General features: G+C 38.5%; 1 protein-coding gene across 1 annotated transcript in view; it reads right to left on the bottom strand.

Annotated features, from left to right (window-relative positions):
• The window catches only part of XRRA1 (X-ray radiation resistance associated 1), a 114,891-nt gene that overhangs the window by 65,370 nt on the left and 35,820 nt on the right, over positions 1 to 13,701 (bottom strand). The window contains 1 exon segment of the mRNA XM_020989566.2: positions 11,427 to 11,617. Coding sequence (XP_020845225.1) covers positions 11,427 to 11,617 — 191 coding nt within the window.

The raw sequence follows: 13,701 nt of genomic DNA on the forward strand, positions 1-13,701 counted from the left end.
TTGACACTTATTAGCTGTGTGACTCTGGGCAAGTCACTTAACCCCCAATTGCCTAAAAACAAACAAACAAACAAAAAACAACAAATAAAAAAATGAAAGAAATAAGTAAACATGAAAGGAAAAAAAGAAAATGGCTCTGAAGAGGAAGGCAGAAGGGAATTCTGACCAGTGTCAGTCAATAGATATTTATTAAGAGCCGACTATCTGCCAGGCATTTTCTTCATCTGTTGAATGGGGATATTAATATTTGTTACTCCTACCATAAGTGGTTGTTACAAGAATAATGAGATCATAAATGTAAAGTTTCTTATAAACTAAAATACTATGAAAATTCTATTTCTCTTCGGTCTTTTGATGGATCTATAGTCTCACCCATGTAGTCCTACCCAATGTCGCAGATCACATTTATCAATGCCTTCTCATCCTAAAAGATTCTTGTCTCTATATTCACATAAATTCTCACCAGGGTACTGGAGGCATACTCCCAAATGTCCCACAATGTTTTATATTGAATGGCCAGAGCAATCCGCGGCCCCACTCCCCCCTGTGGCTGTCTCCTGATACACATGCTTAAGTTTTAACCTCTATCTAGTTAGAACTGGCTGCTGAAACTTTGCAGCCAGCTTGTTGATGTGGCATAGCTATAATTTTACCTACCTCATCCTAAGTCAGTTTTCCTGGTTAATTTTTAGAAACCCCACATTTGCTATTAGTCCAGACAGTCAGTCAATAAACATTAATTAAGTACATACTAGCACCGTGCTAAATGCTACGGACACACACACACAAAAAGGCAAAAGAAAGTTCCTACTCTGAAGGTGCTCACAATGTAATGGGGAGACAACTAACAAATAAATATGCATGAACAAGCTATGTATGCAGAACAGGAGATAATTAAAAGAGGGAAGGCATCAGAATTAAGAGGGGTTGCTCCCTAACCCTATCACCCTAACAGTAATGTAACAACTGCCATGGCTGACCCTTTCCCTGAAAACCCTAGACTACAGTCCCCAAGAGCTCTGGGCCTTCAGTCAGAAAACAATTTATTTTACATTTATAATCTCATTATCCTTGTAACATCATGGCATCACCTCCCTGATGGCATGGTTCTCTTTAAAAAGGAAGGACAAACACAGCAACATCCTTGTAATAACTTTGTGAGGTAAGGAGTATAAATATTTTTAGCCCCATTTGACAGATTTAATCCAGCCTACCACCCAGCACATTGCCTCAAGGGACAGTGGGAACAAGGGAGGCCATACATGACTCTACTCCTGACAGAGCTGCTTTTACCACCCTATGCTGCACTTGGCTACATCGATAAACCATTGTAAACCAGCCTGGTGCCATTCACTGCAACTGCACTCAAAATCTGCATGACGTATGGGCAACAAGAGACCTCACCTGTTATCCCACTCCTGCTACACAATTGGCTGACTGCTGGAGGGACTTCTCTTTGTTGATGTCTCTTGTGTCACTGTTGGTTCATAATTGTTGGTATTACATCACAGCCTATTTACTCTCTCTATGGTCTCTCTCATTTGCATGACCCATCCATGTTAATTCTTTAATTCTGCATTTTAAACATTATTCAGAAAAGAGATTGATAGTTTTCACTGGTCTGTCTACAGGGTCCATGGCAAAAAATAAAATAAAATTAAGAATCCCTATTTTAGAGAAAGAAGGGGATTTCACAATGTATTATGTTTCTTGGACAAAGAAGAGGATCATCCACCTAGTGGATGGTGTTCCATGTTTCACAGCCAACATTCCCTAGGATTATAAATTGGAGAAAATGGTCCAATATTCATTGACAGAAGAAACTTCCTCAAGGAGTTCTCTCTATCAAGGAAATCATAGGTCCAGACTCCATCTGATTTTTGAAATAGCAATAATGTCTCTGATTTTTTTATTCTAAGAATTTGGCATTTCCCTTCACATATCTTGAGAATCATCTTTCAATGCCTTAAAACTATTGTTTATGTATACTTGCTTTAGTTCAATTATTCTTCCCACTACTGTTATTTTTTTAGTGACATTTCTATCTCTTCATAAAGAACACGGTAGACTGGGGTGTCAAAATCAAAATCACTGTCTTTTATGGAAAAAATAGGTTGTTTTTTTTTAAATGAAGGTTTTGGCAGAAGAAGCAGCCTGGTATAGTGGATAAAAAGTGGGTCTCAGTGTCAAAAAGACCTGGGTTCAAGTCCCTCTGACGCATATTAGTATGTCACTCTGTTCAAGTCATTTAACCTCTCAATGTTTCCCAGACCACTCTCTAAGAGTAAGTTACACGATAGCTGCTAATCTGCACTGAGAAAGGGAGTTTCCTTACTGGAACCTCCCCATACGATGAAATCACAGGTCCAGATCCTGGACCTATTTTTGATTTTAAAAAAAGAGTCATGACAAATCTTCAATTTTTATCTGTCTCCTTTCTCCTTATAGGTCAATCTTTAAATGTTCTTGATGTGATCTGGCTTCGTTGGATCTCTTACCAAGCATTCTGCAAATTTATTTTTCCTTCTACTGCTTCTTATTGTTTTATGAAGCAATACTATTTAATATCTTCTATCTTCCTCCTGAATAAGATTTTACATGTGAGTTTATATTCTAAGCCAGTGTTCCCCTTTGCCGCCATACCCCCCCCCCACTTGTCAAGAAGGTTAAGAAGGTTAAGGTTCTTCTGGGCTTCTCATTTTAGCAATTGATTTACATTGGTTAAATTTCCTCAAGAAGTGGTGACAATCTAGGTCCATTTCTGTTCTTTTGTCTATTTCCTGTTTGTTGGTGACTATAGCTTCTTTAATTTAGTTTAGTTTATAGAGATCCCACTGGTAAGCACATGTCATAGAGCTCAAAAATAGAAAGAAAAGACCTACATATTCCAAAGATGGTGAAATTGATTAAAGAGACCTCTGAACAACTGATTTACCCTAACAAAGTTGATGAAATTATGGGATATTAAGGGCAAGAATCAGAGACAAAGAGTTGTTAAGGTATGAAACCAAATATTAAGAAATGTCTGTACTTTGTTGCCACTTTAGGGCTGAAGTATCAGCCATTCTTCTAGTATTCTTTTAAAAAGTAAGACACTGCATAAGTCAACAAACACATTTATAAATATAGTTGTTTGCAGAAAGAGAATTGTGAAGTTATAGTGCAGGGTGGCCATTCTGGAATCTGTTGTAAATGTTACTTAACATAATATAATAAAGGTGAAATTTCTTTTTTTTCCCCATCCTCTCAGTTTTAATTTGTATACATCTTTGGGGTTTTTTTTATATAAATTTATTTATTTTTAGCTTTCAACATTCACTCCCACAAGTTTTTGAATTCCAAATTTATACCCCATCTCCCCCTCCTCCCACCCCAAGATGGTATGCATTCTGAATATCCCTTCCCCTAGTTTGTCCTCTCTTCTATCTCTCTCCCCTTCTCTTATCCCCTTCCCCTTCTATTTTCCTGTAGGGCAGGATAGACTTCTGTACCCCATTTCCTGTATTTCTTATTTCCCAGTAGCATGTGAAAACATTTTTTTAAAACATATGTTTTTAAAACTTTAGGTTTCAAATTTTCTCTCTTCCTCCCTCCCCACCCACCCTCATTGAAAAGGCAAGCAACTCAATATAGGTTGTACATGTGCAGTTATGCAAAACACTTCCATAGTAGACATGTTGTGAAAAACTAACTCTATTTCCCTTAATCCTATCCTGCCTGCCATTTATTCTATTCTTTCTTTTGACCCTGTCCCTCCTCAGAAGTATTTACTTCTGATTACTCCCTTTCCCAATCTGCCCTCCTCTCTATCATCCATCCCTGCTTTCTTGTCCCCTTCTCCCCCTATTTTCCTGTAGGGTAAGATAGATTTCCATACCCAATTGAATGTGTTTGTTATTCCCTCCTTAAGCCAAATCCTATGAGAATAAGATTCACTCATTCTCTCTCACCTTCCCCCGTTTCCCCTCTACTGTAAGAGACTTTTCTGGGTTTTTTTGTGAGATAGTTTACCCCATTCTGCCTCTCCCTTTCTTCTTCTCTGAGTATAATCCTCTCTCATCCCTTAATTTCATTCTCCAGATATGACCCCTTAATCTTCAACTTACCCTGTGCCCTCTATCTATCTATCTATCTACATATACATACATATAATTTTTTTCCTCCAACTACCCTAATACTGACAAAGGTCTCATGAGTTATAAATATCTTTCCATGAAGGAATGTAAACAGTTCAATTTTAATAAGTCTCTTATGATTTCTCTTTCCTGTTTCCCTCTTCATGTTCCACTTGAGTCCTGTATTTGAAAGTCAGATTTTCTATTCAGCTCTGGTCTTTTCATCAAGAATGCTTGAAAGTCTTCTATTTCACTGAATGACCATTTTTTCCCCTGAAGGATTATACTCAGTTTTGCTGGGTAGGTGATTCTTGGTTGTAATCCTATCTCCTTTGCTCTCTGGAATATTATATTCCATGCCCTGCGGTCCTTTAATGTAGAAGCTGCTAAATCTTGTGTTATCCTGATTGTGTTTCCACAATACTTGAATGGTTTCCTTCTGGCAGCTTGTAATATTTTCTCCCTGACCTGGGAACTCTGGAATTTGGCTACAATATTCCTGGGAGTTTTCCAATAAAGGTGAAATTTCAATGAAACGTTCTCTCCCTCTGTCCTTTGCCCTTCAAAAACTAACAAACTGGGAGAATCCCCATTGACTTCTTTTCCTCCCTGGACCCTCTTTGTCACCAGGAAGTATGCCCCAAGTCCTTGGATTATGAAACTAAATGGAAGAGTCCATCAATCAGGGTTTTAGGACTAGCGTTAGTCTTCATACCAATAACTTTTTTTTTAAAAAAAGCAAATTGGATAGAAAGTGCTTTCATAATGCAATATTGTTGTTAAAGGCAAGTTTTTTTTTTTTGACATGGCATGTCCTGAAATAAACATCAATTAAATATGAAAAAAAAAAAGCAGGACACATTTTCTGGGAAGATGGTGGAGTAGGTCAAAAATCCAAGCTCTTCAGATTTCCCCTACAAGCAAGACAAAATAGTGCCTCAGGGTAAATGTACAGGATAAAAACAAACAAGAGTTGGAGTGGTCTTCCTGGGACAACTGGAAAAGATCCACAGAAAAATCCCAATACTGAGGTTTGGTTCCTGTGAAATGTAAACACCTCCAGGCTAGTTCTACTGAAACAGCAAGTGGTGAGTCCCAGGGCTACCTGGGATGGGAGGTAGCTTTGGCCCCAGCCAGGGGAATTTTTACCTCTTGGACAGTGAGGGGAGCTGGCTGTCTGAAAAAGGGAAGTTTGAGGAAACTTCTGCTAATAAGGGATGCCAGGCCCAGTTGTGCTGCCAAGATGTGGCCTTTGGCTAGAAGGAACTAACACCCACCTGGTGAGTGTAGAAGCAGCTGGGCAGAGAAGCAGTTGGGCAGGGACACAGCTGGCTGTGAGCACTTACAGGAGGGCAAAGTTGTTTTAGTTTTGGTTCTAGGCCAGAGGAGAAGACTGAAGAAGGATATGGGGCCAGAGGCACCATCCCCACACCCCAGGACCAGAGATGATTACCATAACAAGCTGCTACAAATAAAAAAAGAAAATGAGTAGGTAAAGAAGAAAGAACTCAACTACATAAAGTTACTGCAGGAATGGAAAAGACTGGGGATCATCTTCAGAGGAAGATACTGAAGCAAAGAAAAGCCTCTCCTACCCCAAAGTGTAATGTCAAATGGCCACTCATCCAAATAGAATTCATAGAAGAGCTTTAAAAAGACTTTAAAAATCAAGTGAGAGAGATTAAGGAAGAAATTTTTAAAAATAAGAATAACCCAAGAAAGACAATAAGATTATAAAAAGAAAGTCAACTAACTGGAAAAGGAGATCCAGAATCTTAAGAAAATGACTCCTTGAAAATTAGAACTGGGCAAAGGGAAGCCAGTGAAGTTATAAGAGACCAAGAAATAATAAAACGAAATATAACAAATGAAAAAATAGAGAGAAAGTGAAACATCTCATAAGAAAAACTGATCTGGAAGACAGATCAAGAAGCGGAAACATAAGAATAATTGGACTACCTGAAAACTATGATCAAAAAAAGAATCTTGATACAACAATACAAGGAATGATTAAAGAAAATTATCCTGAAGCATTAGAACAAGAGAGGAAAGTAGAAATAGAAAAAATCCACTAATCATCACCTGAGAGAGATCCTATGAGGAAAACCTACAGGAACATCATAGTTAAATTCCAGAACCCTCAGGTCAAGGACAAAATATTATGAGCAACAAGAAAAAAACAATTCAAATATGGCAGAGCCACAATTACAATCACACAAAACTTAGCAACAGTTACACTAAAAGATCACAGGTCTTGGAACAGTATATATCAAAGAGCAAAAGAGCAGGGATTGTGGCTGAAAATATCATACCCAGCAGAGTTAAGCATAATCCTGAATGAAAAAAAAAAGCAAATTCAATGAACTGCCAGACTTTCAGGATTTTGTTGCAAAAAAACCTGAACTTAATAGAAGATTTGACATATAAGATCCAAGAGAAATATAAGGTATACATCAAAGACTAATTATAAGGGACTCAACAAGGACAGATTATTTACTTTTTATGAGGAAATATAAAAAGCATATCTAAGATTGTTATCAGTAATTGGGTAGTTTGAAAGAAAGATTGGGGTTGACTTCAGTATGATGTGATTCTAAAAAGTAAAACAGTTAAGGAAAAGGTAGAAAGAGTAATTATCTTATGCAAATGAGGTGCAAGAGGAAGAACTGACACAGAGGAATTAGATGGGGAGGAGAGCTGGTAGTTCTGGAACCCTCCTCTCATCGGAAATGGGTTAAAGAGGTAATAGTACATATATATATATATATATATATATATATACATACATATATATATATATATATATATATATCTAGAAGGGTATAAAAGTTTACTAAATTCAGAAAGAAATAAAAAGGCTAAGGGGATAGGGAGGGGGGAGAGGATAAGGGAGGGATTTTTAGTGGGAACCCTACTCACATAAGATAAGGGTTAAAGAGAGAACAATATATACATGTAGAAAGGAATAAAAGTCTTCTAAATTTATAAAGGAATAAGAGGGTGAGGGAATAGGATAAGGGGGAAATAGAAGGATGTCTAGATTAATGGGAATGGGATGCAGAGGGAATAACATATATATTTGAAAGGCTATAAAAGTCTTCTAAATTCAGATAGAAACAAGAGGGTAAAGGAAAAGGGTGAGGTGGAGAACTAAGGGAGGGATCTTCAGAGGAGGGGTAAGTTAAATAACAGATGGGCAAGGAAGTGTGTAGAAGCAAAGTAGAGGAATCAGGAGGGATAGGAAATAAGAGATACACAAACATAAAATAAAGATCAGAAGTAGAATTTATTAGGAAAAAGGCAGGGGAGGTAATCATGACCTCAGACAAAGTTAAAGCTAAAATAGATTTAATCAAAAGAGAAAAATAGAGAAACTGTCAGCCATATTAATCAATTTTGTTTTAGACTATTTAAAATAGCTAGATAACATAAAGTTGAATATTGTTGTGGTATAGGAAATTATGAGTTGGTAGACTTAGAAAAATATGGAAAGACTTGGACTTAGGAAGGAAATGTTATCCACCTGCAGAGAAACAGAAGACAGACAAGCACAGTCTTACATAGATGTATATGAATGTATGTCTGTATATGAGTATGATTATAGATATGTATGTGCATGTAAGTGTGTGTATGTGTATATGTATGTATATATACATTTGTGTATATATGTATAAGTGTATATATATATATATACACACACACACAACACACATACATATATAAAAATATATTTGTGCTTAATTGTAGCCTCCTTGGAGGAGGAAGGAGGAAAATGAACAAACTAAAAATTGCACAGCAGAGAACAAAAGAAAACTTACAAGGAAGCAAAGAAAAGATGGATAGCTCTGAACACAATGTATGGTATTTATTATATAGGCTTTCTTGAAATGAAATTTATTGCTGCATATTTTGAATCGTCTCTTACATTCTGCTGTGCACATGGCAATGCTTTTTTTTTCTTTTCTTACTTTGTATTTAAGTTTATAATATGTTTCTTTTTCTATCCTTATTGTGAATTTAAGTTTTAAATAAATTTTTAAAAAAACTTCTAGAGAGTAGTTGAGATCATTCTCTAAGAAATGTGAGTTCTGATACTAGGGAAGATAATTAGCTATGGAAGAGGATATAACGCTCCACACCCCACCCCAATTTGGTCACAGCGAATTATAGCAGAACTATTTGCCCAGAAGAAGACACTATATTCACGAGGCAGCAGGTTCAGTCAGTCAAGGCATGAGACTAGACAAGCTTTGCAAGTAGAGAAAGAGTTAGCTCTGGCAGTAAGTACTAATTACAGAGAGGGACAGGTAGAAGAGTCCAAATGAGCTCCTCTAGCAGTGATGCTGGGCCCAGAGGGCATAGCTTGAGGGCAACATGAGAAGAAGAAGGACTTCAGAGCTCTGAAGTATCTGAAACATGAGTGGCTTCACTAGGAAAATAGAGGAGACTAGAATTTGAAAACTGAGGAACCCTGAAACCCAGGGCTTACTGACAATAATTGAGCAATTGCATTCTTAAGATACAAATTCCCTTGAAACCATAAGCTGAATTTGGGGACGATGCCCAATCTACACGGCAGTTCTCTAAAGACAACGGTTTTCTAACAGAATCTCATATTAATATTGATTTACACGATGAGGCCTTTGCAAAGCTTCGGAGAAAATGGTCATAGCCATTATACAACAAGCTGTCTGGTATCCAGAGCTTCTCTCCATTCCTTATCCTGCTGATCCTCTCCCATTAATCAGGCAAATGAAGGAACATGCAGGACTAAAATCCTGGGCTTTGAGCCAGAGGCTGAAACCAAGAGGCAAAGTCTGTGAGCAGGCTGGAAGAAGAAGCCATCACCTGACCCTTTCTTAAGCCCTTAGTTCACACCTGGGGAGCCTCCTGCCTGAGTGAAACTACAAAGATAGATGCTAGAATCAAACAAAATGTTCATTGAAGTAGACAGCACCGAAATGAAATGGCAGCTCAATTCCTAGGTCCTAAATAGGACACCAGTCACAACATGGCAAATAAAACATAAAGCTAGAATGCTCATTTTCTCGGTACACATATTAAAATTGGAAAGATACAGCGGCAGCTAGCATGTCCTATCTCACAGAGTCACTGTGAGGAAAATGTGTTGTAAACCTTGAAGTGCCATATGAGTGTGGGTTATTATGAATAATAATAATAACATCATTTATCAAGAGTCCAAGCACTGTGCTCAGTACTACCAGAGACTACAATAAACTAAGATAAGAAATGGTCCCTTCCCTCAAGGAGCTCAGTTAAATAAAGGTCTAAGACACAAACACAGATAAAGATCACAACAATATTACATAATAAATATATTAGAGAGCTATAAAACAAATGCTAGGTGAGGTCTGAAGGAAAAGGCAGGTACTCTTCTGGACTAAGGAAATGCTTTGTCCCCTGAATGTGCCCTCCTCCTTCTAAGCCTTTGCTGGTGCAATTACATTTTGCATTCTCCCACTGGCCTCTTCTTGATCCTGTCAAATCCCTACCTGTTTTATTAGTTTATTTCCTAAGGAGGAGGCATTTGTCAGACTTTAAATAATGGGCAGGAACTTGACAGGCAAAGAGGAGGCCTGTGGAGGAGTGAAAAAATGTAACTGCATGAGCACAGGTCCATAAGGAGGAGGGTGCAGGCTATATTCAGGGGACAAAGGGTCGTCCAGTTGGGCTGGAAAATGAAGTGCATAGATGCAAGTGACATGATATTAAGCTGAAAAGGTAACGTTGTGATAGAGGTAGACACTAGCTGTATGACCCCAGGCAAGTCTCTTAACCCTGTTTGCCTCAATTTCCTCATGTGTAAAATAAGCTGGAGAAGGAAATGGCAAAGCCCTCCAGTATCTTTGCCAAGAAAATCCCAAATGGGTCACAAGAATCAAACAAGCTGAATCACTGAAACAACAACAACAACAACAAGGTTGCGCCAGATTGTGGAGGGACTTGCGTCCCTGACAAAGAAGTCAAAACTTTACTTGGCAGGCACTAGGGAGCCACTGCCAGTTTTTGAACAGAGGAGTAATGATCAGTTCTATGAACAAGAAAGATATTTTGACAACGTATGATGGATGACTTATGGGGAAGCTGGGGATTAGGAAGATCTATAAGGAGGTCATGTCTCTACTGGGAACTAGTGGTGTGACTTTTAACAACCTTCTTTAGGCTTGTCACTAACTTGCTGTATGACCTCAGGAAAGTCATCATCAACTCTGAGAGCCAGAAGAGAGCTCTCTGGTCAGAGAGTCAGTTAATAGTTACCAACAGTTTTCCATTTTTGTCTCTTAATCCCCAAAGAGGTCTAGAGATTCTAATGATAACACTGAGCATCCTTTTGTGAATTTCTTATACAAACTAAATCCTTTACCCTACCCCCAGAACACTTTTTTTAAATAGGGAGAAAGCTAGACACAATAATAATTATAATAATAATGGCAATAGCTTGTATTTATTTAGTACTTTTATTTCCAGGGGGCAATGCTTTGTCTCCTGAATGTGCCCTCCTCCTTCTAAGCCTTTGCTGGTGCAATGATGTTTTGCATTCACCCACTGGCCTCTTCTTCATCCCGTCAAATCCCTACCTGTTTTATTAGTTTATTTATGGTTACACATTCACATCCACTCTCTCACTGATCTTCATCTCAACACTAAAGTAGGTGGTGGCTATTACAGCATTATTCCCATTTCATGAATGAGAAATCAGAGACCCAGAGGGGTAGGAGCCCAAGGTTACAGAGCTAGTAAGGAATGGAACAGGGATTCCAATGTCAAGCTCTGGTGTTCTTTCCATTGCAAGACTCTATCTATGCCTTCTAAACTCCCTCATGGGATTGTTAAGAGGATCCAAGAAGCCAATGCAAGTATAATGACTTTTAGCTCCAAAGCAGTATATAAACAGGTTATTACTGTAATTATCATTAGTTCAATAATATGGCTTTTTCACTCAGCATGACTGTCCCAGCCTACTCCTAGCCCTGATCTTTCCGTTCTTTGCAAGAAGAAGGGCAAAATGTAGCAATGTCTTCTTCCCTCACACATATGGCAACAATCAGAGGCTATTTGTTATAAGTTCTATCTTATCACAAGTCACTTCCTCTCTTGGGGCCTCAGTTTCTCCATATATGAAATGAGGGGGTTGGCCTAGATGATCTTTAAGTGCCCTTCTAGCTCTGACATTCTATATTCTTATTCCATCTCTAATAAATACTGTAGGGTTTTTGGTCTAGGGACCCCCCAGTCCTGCTCTTATGTGAATGCAAGTTACAAAGAGCTCAAGGCCAAGTTTTCTCTCACCAAAAATGGCCGATCTAAGATGTGCTTTGCAGGAACATGGAACAGGCTTTCAATTGAGGTCCATTTCTTCCTTCGAATCTGTGCCAGGGAAGGTTTTTTGTGGTCTTCCTGAACTTCTGTGTGTGGGCACACTACTTGCTTGAATTTCTTCTTTAAGGAAGCTTTTTGGGCCACCAGCCAGTGGCTTTTACCTATAAAAGTTAGAGAAATGAGAAGGAAGAGAAAGAAAGAAAAATAAAGAAAGGAAGGAAGAGAGAGAGAAAGAAAGGAAGAAAGAAAGAGAGCGAAAGAAAGAGAAAGAGAAAGGAAGGAAGGAAGGCAGAAAGAAAGAAAAGAAGAAAAGAGAAGGGAAGAAGAAAGGAGAGGAGAGAAGGGAGAAGAGGGGAGGAAAGGGAGGGAAGCACAGCAAAGAGGACAGAAGAGATAAGGAGGGAAAAAAACCAGAGATGCAGCATAAAGATACTATTCATTTTCTTTCTGTATCTCATATAGGTACATACAATTATTTCCAGGCTGGTAACACAGACTTGGAGCTTCAAAACTGGAAGAGATCCCAGGTCTCCTGTTTGCACTTACATGTAGCACTCCCTTCTAAAACCTCACTAGGAGGATGATCATCCAACCTCTTCTGTATATATACCTCCAGTGATGGGGATCTCGCTACCTTCTAAGATAGAGGAGTCTTGGTCACTTTGCACAGCTCTAATGAACATCGGGGCATGAGTTGACAGAGATGGAGATGGAGGTCACCACTTCTTTCTAAGGACCTAACTCCATCTTGTCACTTTAAGATGTTCCAAAACAGGATTTTCCCCTACAAGAAACTCAGAATTGGAAGGGAACTTTTTATTTGGTCCAGTCCTTACCTGAAGCATGATCTTCTAGAAATCCTCAATGGAGATGGGGCATCTCCAGTAACAGCAGCTCACCATATCACAAAGCAGCCCATTCCACTGGAGTAGTGAGCTCTATTAGGAAGTTTTTCTTTATATTAAGCCAATGTTAGCTTTCCTATAACTTCTACCCAATGGTCAAAGTTATGCCTTCAGGAACTACCCAGAATATGTCTTTTCCAGAGAGATGAAAGGTCAGTTTCATTCAGCAAATCAGACGTATTATCAGGATGAAGGCAGGTTGGTGCCTCCTCTGAATCGCAGCCTCTTTCCCTGTAAAATGAGCTCGTTGGGCCAAAGAATCTTTTACAGCCACATGAAAAGATGATGTGGGAGCTATCAGCAGCTATGTGAAAGAAAGCTCATCTGTGGTTCTTCTAATTTTTTATCATTTCATTAATGATTTGGATTAACTGGGTCTCTCACCATGTTTCTGTAATTTGTTATTACTAATACTCCTGCTCTTCACTGTTTTGTGAGGTAAAGATGTCCATAATCTTTCCCCCATGAGATTTTACAATGAATTTATATTAGCATAGTACCAGGAACACAGAAGATCCTTAATCTATGTTTGTTGATGTGATAAACTGGTTTTCCCCTAGACTACCACCTTTCAAGTACTGATCAGAGAGATCAACTCAGTTGAGTTGGTATCTAGATTCTCTGGCCTCTGTATTGCAGTGATTATTTTATATCAGTTTAAATTTCTTAGGAAATGATCATCTGGGCTAATAACCAGTCCTTTATCCATTTCCTGTTTTTCAGTCTTAGTTGCTTGTTTGAAAGAATCAGGTCAGAGCTGTTTTAATTGTACACCAAATCATCTCATTTTCACTCTCCTAATTAGGTGCTAATTTTGGTCTTTGACCTAACAAGTGCCAGCTAAGTGTTAGAGACAGAAAGACATGGGTGAAACAGTCCTTACTCCCAAGGAACTTAACATTTATATGGGGTCATTTACATACATTAGCATACACAGAATATTTACAAGATACAATATATACAGGACAGTTTGAGGAGGGAGGACACTAGCAGCTAAGGAGATTGAGAAAGGTTTGATATAGAAGAGTATAGTTGAGTAAACTAGGCATCCTAAGAGGTGGAGATGAGAAAGGAGTGAATTCCAGGCACAGGGGACAGTGAAAAGAGATAGGAGAAGAAGCAACAATTCCTTTTGACTTCTGATTTCATTTAAAGAGAACTTGGGTAAGCAAATGAAAGAGGAAAAAGAGATGAATGAGGATCCTGAAGGCCAACCCAGCTAAGACCTGAGTTTGAATCCTACCCATGATGCAAAATAGCTGTGGTATCCTGGGCAAATCACCTAATCTCTGTCAGACTCAGAAAATTAGATTCTGAGCCAGGAGGATGCCACTCCTAAC

The sequence above is a fragment of the Phascolarctos cinereus genome, unplaced genomic scaffold (assembly GCF_003287225.1).
Source record: "Phascolarctos cinereus isolate Bilbo 61053 unplaced genomic scaffold, phaCin_HiC Scaffold_726;HRSCAF=1367, whole genome shotgun sequence".
Lineage (NCBI taxonomy): Eukaryota > Metazoa > Chordata > Mammalia > Diprotodontia > Phascolarctidae > Phascolarctos > Phascolarctos cinereus.